The sequence below is a fragment of the Branchiostoma floridae genome, chromosome 16 (genome assembly GCF_000003815.2).
Source record: "Branchiostoma floridae strain S238N-H82 chromosome 16, Bfl_VNyyK, whole genome shotgun sequence".
NCBI lineage: Eukaryota > Metazoa > Chordata > Leptocardii > Amphioxiformes > Branchiostomatidae > Branchiostoma > Branchiostoma floridae.
This window is the reverse complement of record NC_049994.1, coordinates 17,877,926-17,895,289: the sequence shown is the minus strand read 5'-3', so window position 1 is coordinate 17,895,289 and position 17,364 is coordinate 17,877,926. Positions and strand designations below refer to the sequence as shown.

Sequence of the window (17,364 nt, the reverse complement as noted above, 5' to 3'; positions counted from 1 at the left end):
CAATATCATGACATGGCAAGTATGACTGTGTCTTGTATGGAAATGTTTCAATAACAAACTTAGAACTTGGCAAAAACCTCCTTCCACTTCTAACAACAAAATAAAAGTCACTGCAAGAATAAAATGAATCTACAGTAAGTGCACGTGAAGTTTTATTTTAACCTTTTTATGCCATTTACGAAAGTATTGATGATTTCTTAACAGTTTTCATTTTTTCTGTTAAATCCAATTTAAAAAGGGATCTGAGAGACAGTATTGGCTATAATGTCTGCCTGGCATTATACATCCAGTTCAGCTTCCTTTTACAACTTGTGCCTGTCATGATCAATTGGAACAAAAGGCAATCAAAATAAAAGCTATGGCCCGAGTAATGAGTTTACACTGTAAATCTTTAAATGTTCTACCGCTTAACTTCCAACAGCACTACAATGTAATAGTTATTTGGCAGGGAGCAACTGTTGGACGCTAATAGTAATAAGACTAGACTTTGTATGCAGAGTTCAGTTGTATTCCTGTGCCCAGATGGACCTCTGGGTGAATTTAGGTTGGACTTAAAATGAACCCAGGACCTGGTAACAAAAAGACACCTTGACCTACCCGTGGGGAAAACCAAGCGATGTTTGTGGCTTTGGAGCCCAGCAAGGGCTACATCCCTGATGGGTACCAATACATTTGGGACCTAAGAGAAACCCAATATTCTACAGAAATTTGGTGCAAAACTGCTACTTTAGCTAGCAGGGGGAAAGTTTTAAAAACTGCAAACATTATTTACATAACATTAACAAACAGACTTACCGAAGAATTTTCTGAGCTTTGCGACGTCGACGAAGAAATGGAAGAGAAGTTGTCAACCTCGTCTATCGTTGCCGTGGTTACAGTTCTGGAGAAGGTCGTCACCACGCGCGACGTCCGTTTCCGTAGCGACAGGTATCCGCACGGTTCGTAAATCGGCTCGCCCGTCATTCGCTTGATGTATTCCTCTGCCTTTGCTTCGATGTACATAGTGATGAGGCCATCGGCTACGAGGTTTTGTATCGTGTCGAAACGCTTGTCGGCGACGAAGTGTTTCCCGTCATAGTAGAGCCGGAAATTCTTGGTGGTCCCTCCGAATCTGAACATGAAAAGATAGATACAATATTAAGAAATAGTTCAACTAAATGCAGTATTTTGTATGATAATATTGCAGATAAACTATCTGGCTACGAGGTTCTGTATCGTGTCGAAACGCTTGTCAGCGACAAAGTGTTTCCCGTTGTAGTACAGCCGGAAATTCTTGGTGGTCCCTCTAAACCTAAACATGAATAGATAAGATAGAAAATGTTGACGTAGAATTTAGTACATATGATTATATTGCAGAATGATACCAGTATACTATCTGGCAACAAGGTTTTGTATCGCGTTGAAATACTTGTCAGCGACGAAGTGTTTCCCGTCCCCTCAAATCTGAACATGAATGGATAGATAGTAAGAATAATCATAAAAACTTGAATGTGTCACTGTTACAGTATTAATTTCTTAAATCTGGTCCTTGGGCTTTGTTTTCATTCTGTTTCTCCAACTCAGTAAGTTCAAAAAAAATTTCTCTATATCAAGAACAAACAAATTAATCTGGCAAGGCCTACCTGTATGTAAGGCTTGTTCACCTTTATCCGAGGGTAACCTATATTCATTATTTGTTAAAAAAAAACGTATTTAGGGATATGAAGTCAACGGACGGTGGTTTCAAATCTGAACATTTTGAAAATATGGCAAATTTGAAACCACAGTCCACAGATTCAATACTCCTAAATGTGCTGTTTTCAGAGACAATGGAAAAAGGTCATCCCACGGATAAAGGTGAACTAGCGTTAACAATATACGTACCTTATAGCCAGTGTATAACTGCCAGGTTGCCGCTGACTTTCCCTGATGAGGTAACTCCCCTCCACGTCGCCTAGCAACGCATCAGTCCCCTCCCGAGATATCATCCCATGGAACCTGTCAAAGATTGGACACAATCAGGGATGGCAGACCCCCTTATCCAAACTGCAATTACTTACTGATAATCAGCATACAAAACATACACACACATAATTCTATGTAATAATGACTTATGTATGCATGCACACATACACACACATACAAACACACATACATCTACACATGCACACAGAAATGCACATACAGTCATGTGCACACATAATAATTATACACATGCATGTACACATACACAGGTATACATGGGTAAGCGCACGCACACACACACACATGTACACACATGTGCATAGTATTACATTTTGAAACTGTAGGATTCCAACATAACTTACTCTCTTCCATAGTATTTCGGCTTGTTTTCCACCTATAAAAAATGTAAAAAGAAACCTCATTACATCAAAATATGTTATACATGTACTTATAATATATGTCAGTTTTCAAATCCAATTTCACATTCAATAGCAGGTATATGTCCACTAACAGAATTAATCTACAAGTTAACAAAACCTTTCTTGCCTTTGAATAGTTTCCCTTTATGCTACTTATTTATTCAGACCCATAAATTTATAATTGTGACTTACAGTCTACATGTACAACCCCTGCCCTTACTTATTGATAAGTTTTACGGCGCTTTTTATCTGATTCTTTGTCAGTATCATCTTGTCTGGCCGTTTTAAGGCAGGTTGTTCTTCTGGCTTATAAAAGGTCTCCAGATGCTGCACATATCCATTAAGGCAGAGGCACTTTCTGTTTGGAAGACTTCCAAGAAACCTTTTTGTCTGTCTCTTGTGATTCAAGTTCTGCTGTGCTGGCAGTACCTACCGAAAGTATGCAGATGTCTTACAGTATATACCTCCTATAGTTTACAAAATTTTATTGCACAAGGTACAAAGTATGACATCTACATAGCTAAATTTCTATAGCTTAACGTAAGGCTTATCTAACTAATACAGGAGTTGTAGTATGGGATAAGTTGAATCTTATATTTCGGGGGCTTTTACACGAATCTTCTGAAAACTAAAGTTTGAAAATAAAAATTTTATTTGTTGGGTCTTGGGTCTTAAAACAATACTGCTCGATTGAAATGTTACCTTGAAAACAGAGTCTGAGGGCTGTATCTTGGTACACTTGTACAAACAGTTTCAGTGAATGTCATGTACTAAGTTTTCTTCCCAATTCCCTCTGTTGTCATCTTGATCAATATCCAGATATTTTACTTTGTCTTTGGAAGCCTTCCAGGAAACCTTTTTGTCTGTCTCTTGTGATTCAAGTTTTGCTGTGCTGTCAGGACCTATCTATGCACATGTCTACCTGTGAATCTTACAAATGAATTTTCTGAAAACTTAAGTTTGGAAACATTGGTAAAGTCACAGCAATATTGTTGGCTTTCAAATTTTAAAACAGCTGCTAAATTGAAATGTTACCTTGAAAACAGGGTTTGAGGGCTGTATCTTACATGAACATTCGGAAAACTCAAGTGAAAACATTTGGTACGGCCACACCAATTTTATTTGTTGGGCGTTTTAATACAAGATGCTGATTAAAATGTTACCTTGAAAACAGAGTCTGCAAACAGTTTCAGTGAATGTCTTGTACTAAGTTTTCTTCCTATCCCGCAGTGTTGTCATCTTGATCAATACCTAGATTTTTTACTTTCTCTTTGGAAGCCTTCCAAGAAGCCTTTTTGTCCGTCTCCTGTGTGATTCAAGTTCGGCTGTGCTGTCAGGACCTACCTTTGCAGATGTCTTAGACTACTGTAATTCCTGATTTTTTCATTGTACTTTTATGTTCACGGTTTTCACTGTGACGTCCGTAACATGAACTTATCATTACAGATACAGACTTTGTCTATGCGCACCTGCTGCCATCGTGAACATTAAGTTCCGAGAACAAGTTAAATTTTCTCAGACCGTGAAAGTTTGGTACCGTGAAGACAAAGTGAATTACAGTATATACCTCCTGTAATTTACATGAATCTTCTGAAAACTCAAGTTTGAAAGTAAGAATTTTATTTGTTGGGTCTTAAAAAACTACTGCTGGATTGACATATTACCTTGAAAACAGAGTCTGAGGGCTGTATCTTGGTACACACAGTTTCAGTGAATGTCATGTAGTAAGTTTTCTTCCCAATTCCCTCTGTTGTCATCTTGATCAATATCTATATTTTTTACTTTCTCTTTGGAAGCCATCCAAGAAGGCTTTTTGTCTGTCTCCTGTGATTCAGGTTTTGCTGTGCTGTCAGGACCTATCTATGCACATGCCTACCTGTGAATCTTACAAATGAATTTTCTGAAAACTTAAGTTGGGAAACATTGGTAAAGTCACAACAATACTGTTGGCTTTCAAATTTTAAAACATACTACAGTTGTTAAATTGAAATGTTACCTTGAAAACAGGATTTGAGGGCTGCAGTATTTTACACGAACCTTCGGAAAACTCAAGTGAAAACATTTGGTACGGCCACACCAATTTTATTTGTTGGGCGTTTTAACACAAGATGCTGATTAAAATGCTACCTTGAAACAGAGTCTGTGAACAGTCAGTGAATGTCTTGTACTAAGTTTTCTTCCTATCCCGCAGTGTTGTCATCTTGATCAATATCTAGATTTTTTACTTCTCTTTGGAAGACTTCCAAGAAGGCTTTTTGTCTGCCTCTTGTGATTCAAGTTCGGCTGTGCTGTCAGGACCTACTTGGTATGCAGATGTATACATACCTCCTGTAATTTACATGAATCTTCTGAAAACTCAAGTTTGAAAATATTTCGTATGGCCACGCCAGTTTTATTTTCGTGGCCACGCCACCCCTGCCTATAATCAATCAATCAATCGTTTGCTTTCACCACATGGCATCGCAGCTACAGACAGTTCTTGCCATATTGTTCTGTACTGGGTGTAGACAGTTCAGTCCAATCTGGAGACCCCCAGACTATTGCTACACTAAACAGGCATGCATCAAATTGAATTTTTCAAACTTCAGGCGTCAGTTTGTTTTTCTTTTTGAAAACCTTGTTTCAAACTGTGGATCTCCAGAGAATTGCTATGATCCTATATCCTATAAGGATTGTGAGGCCTAACACTGATATATTGGCAGTATTAACGGCTAATCAGGTAATGGCATGGTAGTCGTGCAGGGCAGCGACGCCCGGCAACGGACTTGGTCACTCCACAGCCACTTTCTCTTATTGTGGAATCAATAGATATTGGAGTGTTGGAGGTCTGTCCTGTCCAACTGATTAGTCTAATAAAGGATGTTTTTGTTGGCATTAGTTTGTTGGTTTCCTAACATAAAAATGAACAAACTGTTGCTGGCTGTTGTGAAGCGCCAATGACCAATCTGGTCATGGTTTGTGAGTGAGTGAGTGAGAAATTAAGAAATTAATATCGGCAACATACATGACTGTATTATTGATTTCTTTCTGTTCAGTCTGTCCAATGAACATTTTGATGATTTTACATTTTTTAATGTCATCGAAATGAGAATAAAACTTAAAAGGAAAGACAGTGATTTCAGGGTTTGTAATTTTAGGAATAAAATTTCAGACTTAACATACAATATACCATATATAACAGCTAAGCAAGTTATCAAATGTGGGGAGGGGGCAAGACACTTTGGTATTAATGGTCTTATGGAAGTGATTCCCCAGGGGTCAGCTGAGGTCAGGCCAGGATCTTGCTGCATGTCTAAACATGGGAGAGACTTAACCTGGGTCTTCTGGGGTCACACATTGGGCTGACCTGGCCTTGTGCACATGTCAGTGTGAAAACCAGGGGAGAGGGTAAACTCAGAGAATATTTTGTATCTACATGTATATGCCTGTACTTAGCCCGATAGGGCGTGAATGTGCAATGAAGGCAATATTCTATTCTATTCTATTCTATTCTATTCTATTCTATTCTATTCTATTCTATTCTATTCTATTCTATTCCATTCTATTCTATTCTATGAAAAAAAGGACTACAAATCCTTGGACCACCTTATTTTGTAAACATCTACCTTCAATGTTACATCAAATGTCATAATTCTGCCGACGATACCCTAATACTGAGCAAAATCATGAGAGTTACCGTTAATTCTAATATTATCTTTTATAATTATGTTCATTTTTATGTCTACTTGTGGATAACCATAATTTTTATATAAACAAAAGTTCATATTAAGAATTCAGAATAACTGAATCCTTCAAGTAGACAGCTGTAAGTGTTACTTTTAAGAAAACAGATCTTCATTAAACAAACAAAGAAACAAACAAACAAACCTCCATAGTGCAGACTATCCTCCTGGGTTGTGGAGCTTGCTGCTGAAGTTGGTACACTGGAGAAACACACGAAGTATTCATGAATATCTCAATATCATCATCATCACCATCATCATCACCATCATCATCATCATCACCATCATCATCATCAGCGTTCCCGCCAGCTTCTTGAAAGTATGCGTCCACATATTCGGGAGGGGCGTAATGAGCGCCGTAGGCGCGAGACGAGCGCCGCAGGCGCTCGCATTCTAGGGGGGTCCGGGGGCATGCTCCCCCGGGAAAATTTGGATTATCAAACCCTCTAGAACACAATTTCCTGCAATTTGAGAGGATAATCATGCACTTGAGATTGGATGTCGGTTGCCTCTTTTACTCCCATTTTCAGTTATCGACGACCACCCTCTTCATCAAAATACGTTATATTAAAAAAAAAACTATAAGCACAGGGAGTCAGCCTTCCGTGATATGGCCCGGGTATTATTTGTCCAGACATGTCTGTATGAAAATTTTGGATTTTTGATGCTTCGAAACAGGGCTCTAGCCAGTTCGTCAACCCATGGAAAAATTCTGCCAATTTTTTTCCGTCATTGTATTAAAAAAAAATGTCTACCTCGTGCGATCGATGTTGCGACCTCCCGCATCAAATAGTTTTCCGAGACGATAAAATAACGGCACTATCACACTTTGTGTTTTTTTTCTATTTTGCCCGATGATTTTACTCAAATTTTTCGAATCGGTGGGCTTTTACAAGGCCTTGCCGTCATTTTCCACGAGCGTGCGTTTGTTTCCTGCGACCTCAGGTAACCCCGTTTTCGGCGTGAAATCTTTGGCTGGATTTCTTTTTAAATAGACCAAGAACGTTATACATTACTCGAAGGAGGACGATCTGCTGCCTCTTTGGCAGTGATCAGTGCCGGTGTAGCCTTGAAGCAGTAGCCAGAAAGACGTCCCAACGTGCTGGGCGCTGCGATCGACGGTCCGTCCGGGGAGGGGGGCGTGCCGCGCCATGTGCCACGGAGGCCAACGCTAGTGCACAGCCGACTCGATCGACGCTTGACAACAATATTGCGGCCCCTTTTCTGTCGCAAATTTTGTCTTTTTGAAACAAAAGAAATTTTGGAAATAAGAAATAAAGTGTATAGTTTTGGATTCTTCACTTATTTACTGCGCACCGTCTTTTAAACTTGGATAAATGGGGAAACTTTGATAGTAAATTGTTAGCAGCTAGGTAAGGAACTCAAGTTTCCAGACGACATGGGCGGCTACCAACGTCACGTGCGCTAGTACTCGGTAACTTTTGTTTTTTTCCCGGTGACCAATGACAGAGTGTAACATTACATTAACGCTGATTGGTTATTAAGATGATTGGATTTGGACCTGGTGGCCAATCTAGACTGCTTGGCGCTGGCGGCTTGTTGTCAAAGATACCGACTGCCAATCAACTGCCCACAGCGTGAGAACTTTTGTTGAGATGTGCAGCACTCGCGCAGAACAGTTTGTTTGTTCAATACTAGTATTACCCACAAATCTTTAACAAATACGTGAAAATGAGCTGGGACAAGTAAGTATCGTGTTAATATCAGAATATAAAATCTGCATAAGATTTCTTCGAGTGTTAAAGAATGCTGACTGTCGGATGTATTTCACGGACTAAAAAAAGTTACATTGCGCAACGGACGGCTCAGACTGGCGCGTGGCTGGTTGTGTCGTACATGGGTCCGCTAGTTGTAAAACGTACCCCGTCCCTCCCATGCCCAGACTACTGGGATGACCGGAAAGTGAAGAATTTGAAGTATAAGTTGTAAAGGTAGGATTCCTTCTAATAAAGACAGATTTTTTAAAAAGATTCCAGATACATTTTGTACACTGGTGGTACAGGTCAGCCTTTCTTTCAGATTTTTTATGGACGCATTCAGCCGAGCCGAGTGCGTCCTTCCAGAAAATAATGCGTCCAAAGACGTAAAGACGTATGCCTGGCGGGAACGCTGATCATCAGTATCATTGTAATCAAATGTTTTGCATCTGCAGTCATGTAAACGTCCTGCAGAAAAAATTACTTATAAGAAAAATTTCTTAACATGTGGATAATTTTTCTTCTTCTTTAATACAGATAGCTTTCTTGTTTGAAGATTTTTTTCTGTTTTTAAGAAGAAACAAGAAGGATAAGAAAAGGGTTTTTGACCAGTGTATAGTTCTTATCCTAGTAAACTGATCAACTTCCTCAAAAGGCCAATATATCAAATTGTATCTTTAATGCCTGTCTGAAACTACCACTGGGGAGCACTTACTCCCAGTATCTCCCACAGCTAAGATTACCTGTAATCCGTGAACATTACACTTCAAGGCAGAACTACTCTGCAGGAGTCTATCACACATATGGGGGACATATATCTTGTAAGCTGATAAAGTGATAACTTGACATGAATCACAAGTCATAATCATTGATATATCTTTTAAGCTGATAAAGTGATAAAATAGACATCATTTAGTTAAGAGTTATCCTACATGTATGTAGTACGATCATGAAAGTTTTAGATTGTCTCCTAGCTATCTTTCTCTTTAAAAACTCTGTGAAGCTTTTACTGCCTGCAACTTCCCATAGCTACTATCTACCGTAATGCTCAAAGACATTAATGTCAGCTCTAATAGTTCCGGATACCAGTAAAACTGCCGCTTAAAACAACAGTGAATTTGAAAGAGCTCCACTAACTGCAACATCAGTACCAGTCCCCATATTATACAGATAATCAGATATCCTGGTGTTCAAGACATTTTTTCAGAAGGCCACGATGACAAGCATCATGAAAGCTCATCTGTGGTAGTAACCATAGTACAATGCTAAACTTTCTTCCAACACAAAGGTACACACGGATCAAATTTTAAACGACTACTGTCGCCTTCTTCAGGACCAATACTGATAACGAATCACTTCAGAACATAAACTCGCAAGAGTTCCAGGCATGTGATCTTATTAACACGTGATCTTGCGGATACGTGACGTCAGCAATTGGGTTTAACAGGAAGTTTATAACGCCCACCGTCTCTGTTCACTTTTGGCTTCCATCAGATGTCAAATCATCGTGTTTCTTCTACATGGCAGTCTTACAGTACCCCACAGAATTAAGGCAGCAGTTTGCACTTGAAGGCATGAGTGGTAAAACCCAGTAGAGATACACTTCAAGACAGAGCTATTACCATTTCCCACTCTGTAGGAGTTTATCACACAAGCGGGGAACACAAATCACCTGGCAGGATATCTCTTAAGCTGAATGAAGTGATAAAATGTGTGTAATGCAGGTCGGTTGTACATTAGGATCACCCAGTGGGATATCTTTACTACTAATCTACTTTTTTTTATTTTCAGAAACGTTGAAAAATTGGTGTGCGCACGGATGTCATCCAGATGAAAGTTGATATTCTCATTGTTAAAATGTAGTGGTCAAACTGCAATTTTAAACAATAAGTAATAGTTCATTTTAATGACTTGTAGAGATGTAATCAAAGTGATACATTGATGTTTTTCTCATTCTGTTCAGCCTGTTGTCACCCAAGGAAGAAAATGATTGATAACATTGGGGGGAGGGCATAAATCACTATGTAGCCTGGTAGGATATCTTGTAAGCTGATGAAGTGATAACGCAGGCCGATGGTACATTAGGATCACTCAGTGGGACATCTTTAAAGATGATGAGGTGATAAAATATATAACATCTTATGAAGTAAAAGGAATTGAAATCTAATGTTCTTCTTAAATGTTTATCATTGAAGATTATAACCTAAGGACACAACAACACACTCTCGTGACTCTGTTAATTACAAACCTACAGACACTTTAGCGTGAATCGAGTTTTTGACTGAATAAGAAATTAACAGTATCTTAAAAATTTGTCTTTTTCCCTTCTATTTCTCCAATTTCTTACATGAATCCAAGAAACAGTTATCAAATTGGAGATGCCAAAAAAATGTTAGTCATAAACTTACATGTGCAAAAACAACTTATGTTACAGTCTTATCTAAAAAGTCATAACTCTCATAAAACACATCAACCCAAACATTTCAGATAAAGACTTTACAGTCTGTTATCTTCCCTGCGATAATCTCGCAATCCGCCCACTTCATTCTGATCCTATCTTTTAATACGAGGGAGGATTTGCTTGTAAAGTTTTCAACGATGCCCCTGATAGAATAGAACAGCCGTATAACTATAATACATGACATAAACTTCAGGGAGTGAATGCAGGGATTCTGCTTATTTTGCACAGGACTAAGGCCCAATCTACACACAGTTTTTACCGATATCTGTGGAGATGTCGGGAGGGATCTAGAACGTAGGGGGCCGGACACCCATGGCGCTTGCAGTCATAAACATATAGCGCGATTTTCCAAATGGTGTTAAATGCTAATGAGCCTTCCCGAAGTCGGGAAGCATCTACACGCGCGCGAAGCTGTCGGGGACCCCTGCTAAGCTATCGGTAAGGTATCGTACGAATGGTCAGGACCTTTCGGGAGAAATTTTCCCGATATCAGAATGGCGATATAGTAGTTCCATCTAGACGATGAAAAAAAGCTATCGGCGAGAGGTTGTAGGATCGCCGATATCGGGAAAAACTGTGTGTAGATCGTGCCTAAGACTTACACAGTCATGTAGCATTGAAAAGTTTCATCAGTCAAGTATGAGTAGGTCAATACAAATTCTATTAGTGACTCTCGAAAACACGTACCTCCAAATTTCTGATGTCTGCTCAGTACATTTTGAAGTTACATGTTTTACGTGTTTCCAAAAGTCTATTATCAAAGAATATTAGTTTGAATGTCATTTTAACTTAGAATCAGATCGTCAGATATCTAATTGGAGTGGCACATTGTGCAGCAAGCTTCCTCCAGGTATTACTATTGAGTGCATTAGGGTCACAAAAATGCTTTAATTTCATGTTTCCTTGCAAAGAAAGACCTTCCTCTCAAGTCTTAAGTGAATATATCACAGGTGACCTTACATGTACGCTTTTCCCTTTACTTATTTATTTATTCATCTCAAAACAGGTGGGTGGCTTCACATGACTGTGTGTCCTTCAGTCATACATTAAAATCACAATAGAAAAGTGTCCCAGTATGTGTCTACTGCAGGGTTGTATCCAGCCTGAAATCATTTTCAGTCCCCTTGATTTTGAACGGGAATCCTATCGAGCACGTTGACGTTGCGCATCATTTCTAGGGGATCTGGGTCTCAGAAAATTTTTAAATCAAGACCCTCTGAAACACTATTTCCTGCATTTTGATGTGCAAATTTTGCTTGTAGACTAAGCTGTTCAATGGAATCTGTTTTGGTTAAGAGGAAAACATGGGTTTCAGTTTTTTTATATCTTTACATATCAATTTTTGTCTGTCCCAGGGGGACGGAATGGGGGAAACTTTTTTCAGTCCCCAGCTGCAAAATTCCTTCAAAGGACTGAAGGACAGATCCTGCTTACAACCCTGGTCTACTGTATGACTGAGCTTTGCGCGAGGCATGTAAAAAAATCATTCCATAAATAATGTATTAAAGAGCAGCAGGAAATTATCCTTACATGTATTTTTACAAAGAAAGGTCAGTCTGACTTAGGCCCAATCTACACACAGTTTTACCGATATCTCTGGAGGGAGGGATCTAGAACGTAGGGGGCCGGACACCCATGGCGCTTGCAGTCATAAACATATAGCGCGATTTTCCAAATGGCGTTATATGCTAATGAGCCTTCCCGAAGTCGGGAAGCATCTACACGCGCGCGAAGCTGTCGGGGACCCCTGCTAAGCTATAATTGGTAAGGTATCGTACGAATGGTCCGGACCTTTCGGGAGAAATTTTCCCGATATCGTAATGGCGATATATTAGTTCCATCTAGACGATGAAAAAAAGCTATCGACGAGAGGTTGTAGGCTCGCCGATATCGGGAAAAACTGTGTGTAGATCGTGCCTTAATTATGTCGGTACAACAAAAAGTATTCACAGGTGCGTCATCACTTTCAAAGGGAAGAGTGTCCTTGAGCGAAAGTGAAATAGCTGATGAACCTTAAATAGAATTCATTACTGAATGAAAGAAGGATACGTTTGAAGGTAGCTTAAAAAGCAACAATTTCATTTCCATGTAAAGAAATATGAGTCCTTTTAGTAAAAGTGCGACAGGAAGAACCCTAAATGTTCACCACTGAATGAAAGAAGAATACCTTAGAAGGCAATAATTTCATTTCCTTATGGCCAGCCATATATTGAGTGAAAGTATGACACAGATAGAAAATGACTTAAAAGGCATACTTTCCCTTTTAGAAGGAAGACTAGCCACCTGAATGAAAGTGCCGCATGTAGCAAATTACATTGTATAAAATTCTTGCAGGAAGTGCTCTTAGAGGCAAATTCATTCAATACAAACTTTAAGAAAGATCAGCCACTTGTCTAGAGTGAAAGTTACAATGTCTGAAAGGAAATGTCTTCCAGTCGTACTTTCCCTTTTACAATAAAGACAAGCCACTTGATAAGTGAAAGTGCCACAGGAAGAACATTGTACGCCAATAAAGGAAGTACCCTTAAGAAGGTAAATACTTTCATTTACAAACTTTAAGAAAGATAAGACATTTGAGTAAAAGTATCGTGTATGCAGGAAATGCCTTACAAGGTGTACTTTCACAAGACATAAATAAATGTAATTCTCAAAGGAAGTTCCTTACAGGACATACTATGTCATTTGCCATGTCAAGGACCAATAAAGCTGAATCTGAATCTTAAACCCTTTCCACAAGAAGTGCAACAGGAGGAACATATATTGCACATGAATGAAATTCTCATGTAGGAAGTACCCTAGAAGAAGGCAATAACTTCATTTCCTTACAAAGAAAGAACCACTTCAGTGAAGGCATCACAAGAAATCCTTACAAGATGCACTTTAAATTTCCTTTCACAAGAAATCAAATGAGTGCCAAAGAACACGATGAATTCCCCTAGAAGGACTGTACCGTAGAAAACAATAAAATTCAAAGAGTGAAAGTACCATTATAGGAAATGCCTTATGGCATACTTTCCCCTTTGTCAAGACGAGACTCTTTGGTAAAAGTGGCAATTAGAAAGAAAGAACATAATGAAATTCTCACAGGAGGAAGCTTATTAAGTACACTAGAAGGCAATAATTTCATTTCCTTACAAAGAAAGAGATAAAGTATCGCAGGAAATGCCTTACATTCGACATACAAGGTTTTTCCCTTTATCAAGGAAGACCAGACACTTACTAATAGGTGAAAGTGCCAAAGAAACAACATAATAAAATTCTCAAAGGAAGTATGCTAGAAAGCAATAATTTGATTTCCTTTAAGAGTAAGAGAGTAAATTTTACTCTAACTGGCTTTTTTTGTAAGGTATCACAGGAAATGCCATACTAGTACTTTGAAATTCCCTTTTGTAAGGAAGACCAGACACTTGTCAAGTGAAAGTGCTACCGAAAGTGCTCCACTCTCCCTTCCCTAATAAAGCCATTTCCTTACAAAGAAGGAATGAAACTATCGCAGGAAACGTGTACTTTTCCTTTTGTAAGGAAGACCAGACACTTGAGAGTGAAAGTGCTACCGGAAGTGCCCAACTCTCCCTTCCCTTATAAAGCCCTTCCCCCGCTGACAGTCTGGACGGCAGAGGCAATAAATCACGAAGTACCATAGAAGGCAATAATTAATTTCCTTACAAAGAAAGATTTAAAGTATCGCAGCAAATGTTACAATACAAGGAATACTTTCCCTTTTGAAAGGAAGACAAGACACTTAAGTGAAAGTGCTACCGGAAGTGTCTCCCTCTCCCTCTCCTTATAAAGCCCTTTCCCCGCTGACAGTCCAAACGGCCGAGGCAATAGATTACCCAGAAATCAATTTAGCTAATTAGGAAGTACATAAAAAAATTGTACCATAGAAGACAAAAGACCATAGACCATAGATTTCCTTACAAAGAAAGAGTATATTAAGTATCATAGGAAATGCCTTACAATACAAGACATACTTTCCCTTTTGCAAGGAAGACCAGTCAATTGACCAGTCAAAGTGCCCTTATTAAGAAATAAACATTATGAAATTTTCACAGGAGGTTATCTAGAAAGCAATAATTTCATTTCCTTCCAGATTGAGAGAATGAAAGTATGTCAGGTAATTTTTACTTTCCCTTTTACAAGTAAGACCAGACACTTGTCGAGTGAAAGTGCTCCACTCTCCCTTCCCTAATAAAGCCATTTCCTTACAAAGAAGGAATGAAACTATCGCAGGAAACGTGTACTTTTCCTTTTGTAGGGAAGACCAGACACTTGAGTGAAAGTGCTACCGGAAGTGTCACCCTCTCCCTTCCCTTATAAAGCCCTTCCCCCGCTGACAGTCCCGACGACTAAGGCGATAGATTACCCAGAAATCAATACTTCCTAATTAGGTGAGAGCGTCGGATGTCAGATACGGACGACCCCGGACAGAACCCCAGCGACGACAGACGGTCGCCAAATTACTTAAAACCCCAAACCCGATGCACCGGGCGATATATTTTACTCGCCTGGAAATAGAAAAGGCTCTCTTCTATATTGGCATGTATGTGACTGCTATATTGGTGTGAACAGAAAATACTGGTCTTTCTTGATAATTGAAACTGTTACTACATTATATCATAAATCATTACAGTACTTAAAACCCAAAACCGATGCAAAGGGCGATATATTCTGCTCGCTTGGAAATAAAGAAATGCTCTCTTCCATTTTGAATGTACCAGAACAAATGTCATAGCTATCTAATATATTATGGCTTCTATAATGGTGTGATAACAAAGTAATGGTCTTTTTCCATCAATAACATTTCCTATTGTTAGACTACATATCATAAATCATTAACTAAAACCCCAAACCCGATGCGCTGGGCGACATATTTTGCTCTGCAGGAAATAGAGAAGGCTGTCTTCTGTATTGACATGCATGACCCTCAGCTATATTGAACAGAAAATACTTGTCTTTTTCTATATAGAAACAATAGATTTTCCATCTATAACTGTTACATTTCTTATTGATAGTGGATATCTTTGTAAAACACATCTGATGGTGTCTGGTGATATATTCTGCATGCTGGCCTTCAAAAATAAAGAAATGCCTTTCTTCTAGATCTATATTGACAATCTTCATAGCTAACTGTGGTTGCTATATTGGTGTCAGCATCAAATGTCTCTAGTAATAAAGAAACAATTGATTTTCCATCTATAACATATCTTATTGGTACTACATAATCATAAATTACTTAAGACCCCAAACCCGATGCACTGGGTGATAGATTCTGCTTGCCTTGAAATAAAGAAATGCTCTCTTCTGTATTGACAATCTTAATAGCTATATCTGTTACTGCTATATTGGTGTGAGCACAAAATAATAATGTCTTTATGCATATAGAAACAATGGATTCTTAATCCATAACATTTCTTATTGGGTACTTTATAAGCATAAATTACTTAAGACCCAAAAACCGATGCACAGGGCGATATATTCTGCTGGCCTGGAAATAAAGAAATGCTCTCTTCTGTATTGACATGTACTGGAACAAATTTTGTAGCTCTCATGCAGTGACTGCTATATTGGTGGAACAGAAAATACTGGTCTTTCTCAATTATAGATTTTACATGTAACATTTCTTATTGAAAGTACATAACTTAAAACCCTAAACCCAATCGATGCACAGCACTCTCCTGTCAATTCTAATATTTTATGCACTTCAATATTTGCTTTATTTCACACCCCCAAACCAGGCAGTGGGCAATACACAATTGTATACTTCCTTTGCCAGGAAATGAAGAAACTCTATGTTGCAATGAAATGTACTGTAAGTTGTAACTTTCTACTGTCATTTTCAAAACGGAAACAATCGAAAAAGGTTTCCATCTACAACTTACACTCAATATTACTGACTCAAATCATTACTCAACGCACCATGTAAAACCCCAAACCCAATGCATCGGGCTATAAAATTCCCCATACACATTGATGCCTTGTACCATATGCATGCATCGTATATTCTACACACAGAGCAAGTACATGTACTGTATATGAAGTACAGACATGTGTGGGACATTACTTTCATAACATTTTTATGGCATTTATATCTTAGTAGACACTTGGGCTTTAAACCTTCTTCAGGATATAGGTGACCAACTTGAATGATAGTGAGTGTGTGACTGAGTGACAAAGAATGTTAAATTCTTTAATAGAAACATACGTCATGTAGTACCTAATATTATAAGAAAAATATATAGTTGACCGTCAATATATTAGTTACTTAATTCACAATATCTTAGTAGTAAACTTAAAACCCCCAAATCAATGCATTGTGTTATAACATCCTACACTGGGAATAAAAATGCATCATTCCATATATTGGCATGTTGAAATGAAACATGTTCATAGATTCTATGGTATTGAATTCCGTCATACTCGATACTATACTTATACTAGATTTCTTTAAATTTGCTTCTTCGACTTTACCGATTGCCTCACAAAAATTATTGTGATTTCCTTGAGGACAATCTTGTACTTTTTTTTTCACTATACGTTTTACTATGCTGGAGTTCATTATTCTATAAACAATACAAAATTTTTTAGCTCCAATGAAAAGCGATATAATTAGTTAAGGAAGTCAATGCCTCACAAAACAAAACACATTTAGCATAACCTATTTTTTTGCTAAATTTATTTTTCCAATCTAGTAGTTTTATTTTTGACACATTCCATTTTACAGAATGATGTGGTATTTTTTCCCGAATCTGAGGTCATTCTTCTGTCATCTTTACTGAGCCTCCGCCAGCCCAAATATGTCTGCCAGACCAACTGGTCTGACCCACAAAAATCTCATCGGATTTTCTACAAATTTGGAGATGAATTTAAAGGGGGCCAAAGTGCAGCCGTCTTGTGAATAGCTGTCATTTAAGTTGAAATGGGTTAAGATGATGGCGGAGAGAAAGCTATGAACATGAACTATTTTTTTGTGAAGACAATACAACTGTATGTGTTGTACTTTCATTTAAACGGCTATTCTACAAATTTGGAGATGAATTCAATAGGGCAAAAGTGCAGCAGTCTTTTAAATAGCTATCATTCATGATAAGATGATGCGA

General features: G+C 38.4%; 1 protein-coding gene across 1 annotated transcript in view; it reads right to left on the bottom strand.

The window, feature by feature from the left end:
- The window catches only part of LOC118403176 (N-chimaerin-like), a 46,683-nt gene that overhangs the window by 24,764 nt on the left and 4,555 nt on the right, over window positions 1-17,364 (bottom strand). The window contains exons 2-5 of the mRNA XM_035801730.1: window positions 6,231-6,286; window positions 2,307-2,338; window positions 1,864-1,977; window positions 796-1,111 (exon numbers count right to left, since the gene is read on the bottom strand). Coding sequence (XP_035657623.1) covers window positions 796-1,111; window positions 1,864-1,977; window positions 2,307-2,338; window positions 6,231-6,286 — 518 coding nt within the window. The remainder of the gene's footprint in view (window positions 1-795; window positions 1,112-1,863; window positions 1,978-2,306; window positions 2,339-6,230; window positions 6,287-17,364) is intronic.